Source organism: Anopheles nili, chromosome X, assembly GCF_943737925.1.
Source record: "Anopheles nili chromosome X, idAnoNiliSN_F5_01, whole genome shotgun sequence".
Classification (NCBI taxonomy): Eukaryota; Metazoa; Arthropoda; class Insecta; order Diptera; family Culicidae; genus Anopheles; species Anopheles nili.
Genome location: NC_071293.1, coordinates 6,032,467 through 6,034,813, shown reverse-complemented (window position 1 = coordinate 6,034,813; position 2,347 = coordinate 6,032,467). Strand labels below are relative to the sequence as shown.

Here is a 2,347-nt window from a genome sequence, read left to right as displayed (position 1 = left end):
CAGCCTGCACAGTGCGCATTGAACGATCGAAGCACGATGTACGAATTGTCAAAAGGCCACAGAATGGTGCTGTCGTTGCTGCTGGTGTCCGCGTTCATCTCACTCACATCGGCGACCCTCGTAGCGTCCGAGCAGAACAATAGCACATCCATTCAAGACAGGCTTAGTGCACTCGAGAACAGGTAAGTGAAGGTGTACCGCCCAGTAGCTCTTCTATCAACTCACCCATTCTGCTCGCATTCTTCTGCTTGCAGAATAACACTCCGAGATGAGGAGCTCGCTAAAATGCTTCAATTGTTACTTGCGAATCAGAAAGAGATCCTACGGCTTCTTCAACAGCCAGATCCATGTGTGGAGACTTCGTATGCCACAGACGGTACACAAAAGTTGAGTGGATGGCGCAGACCCGCGTGTCTACGTGAGCCCAGATCGAATAACACACAGTTAACAAGAGGTTCACCGGTATCATCAGATGGTGTGACGCATCCGGTTGCGTCCGCTTACCAAGATGTCCGAGCGACAGATGATCAACCACGCAGCTGTCGCGAAATACCTGACGGAATGTCAGGTGAGGAGACGATCTACCCAAGCAGCGGTCCTGCTGGTCCAGGTGAACCAATCGAGGTGTACTGTGATCAGGACTTCGAGGACGGCGGTTGGATCGTTATCCAGAACCGTTTTGATGGGTTCGTCAACTTCAACCGTAGCTGGGAGAAGTACCGGGATGGGTTTGGTGACATCGGCACCGAGTACTGGCTGGGATTGGACGAGATCCATCGGTTGACGGTAGCAGTACCTCACGAGATCGCCTTCGTCGCAGAATCCTTCCGAGGTGAACGGCGCTGGGCTAGGTATAGCTTGTTTGAGATCGGAGGTGAAACGGACCGTTATCGACTGCAGAAGCTCGGTGTCTACTCAGGCACGCTTGGAGATGAGTTCACCTACAACCGAGGTATGGAGTTCTCGACCTACGACCAAGACCACGATCAGTACGCCGATGTGAACTGTGCGCTTCGAACAGCTGCAGGTTGGTGGCATCGAAGCTGTACCCGTATCAATCTAAACGGCATGTATGGGAACGAATCCGGTGTTCGGTTCGCGTACTGGCTCGATTGGCTACACCTGCAGGGGCTCAAGCGCACTCGCATCATGATCCGGGAGATCAAAAAACGCCGCAAGTGAGCGAAACGTCAAAATAAACCTCTACTGCTGCTGAGAACCAATCAGACACCACGATCAATCAATGGCAGCTAGCTGGACGAACGTGCCGAAAGAAACCCGCATACATCTTCGGAAGCTCGCCTTTAACCCTAAGCAACCCTATCTTCATCTCCAAAACCACCTACAAAGCCACAACAGCGCTATAACAACCGCGCTCAGAACACAGCGAAAAAACAGAGCTGTCATATTTGTTATGCTCTAATTATTTTGCCCCACACCCCGAGTCGCTCCGCGAACCTCTCATTCCACGCTCACGCCCCATACCAGAGGAGTTGCGCTTGTTTTGGAGTGCACTGTCAAGCACATCCGCTTGTTTTCTCGCCTTAACCCCGGTGCCACAGGGGATACGAGCGGCTCGAGGGTGACGTTTGGGTGTGTTGACCCGTTCGCACGTCCCCGCGGCTCGAACACGCACACGAACGCGAACATGCAGGATAACTTGTTGAATGACTACCACCAAGCTATCCACCACCAAAACCTTTGTTAATTCCTTAAGGAGGTCGTTGAGAAGTACGTGGCTGTTCGCATGCGACAATACTTCTGGCGGCGAAATCATCGGCAAAAGAGATTGCTGGTAGAGGGGATTTAAAGAAAAATGCCCAGAACCACGAGACGCTGCAAATATGCTTTCGTGCAACAAACAACACGCCAAACAAACAATAAAGGCCCCAAGTGAGATGTTATGCTGTTGACGTACGCGAGTTCATGCACTTTGCCCGAGCTGATATGAGAGAAGCATCCGTGATGGAGTCCAAAACAATGTGTTCCCTACTAAATAAAAATGTTTTCTGTTTGTAAAATGCTTATAAGCTCGAGTGCAATATATTATTATTATGCAATGAAGTGAAGCTGTCAAACTATTATGGATGCCATATTGAATTTATCGAGCCCTAAAGTCAAGATCATAAATCAAATAATGTAGATTCCAACGTGGAGTCAAAGCACAGAGTCAAAACACACGTGAAACCCAACCTACCAGCCATAATTAACAGATTCGCACTCGTGCGTAACCCCACAATCTCTCGTGCGCTTCATTTACGCTCAGTGCTGGGATCAAGACCTTCTCGTACACCTATCAAAGCTCTCCTGCAGGTAAGTTATGGTAATCCGTTGACCAACGCCGACC

General features: G+C 50.0%; 1 protein-coding gene across 1 annotated transcript; it reads left to right on the top strand.

The window, feature by feature from the left end:
* Positions 1–1,182, top strand: LOC128728838 (fibrinogen-like protein A). Its single transcript, XM_053822487.1, has 2 exons — positions 1–182; positions 255–1,182. Exons 1-2 carry the CDS (start codon positions 37–39, stop codon positions 1,180–1,182), a joined length of 1,074 nt encoding a protein of 357 aa, XP_053678462.1. The 5' UTR covers positions 1–36.
* Positions 1,183–2,347: the final 1,165 nt, after the last annotated feature.

Coding starts and splice junctions, on each gene's coding strand:
- LOC128728838 (XM_053822487.1), top strand. CDS start 37: ATGTACGAATTGTCAAAAGGCCACAGAATGGTGCTGTCGTTGCTGCTG. Junction 183..254: donor CTTAGTGCACTCGAGAACAG/GTAAGTGAAGGT, acceptor TTCTGCTTGCAG/AATAACACTCCGAGATGAGG.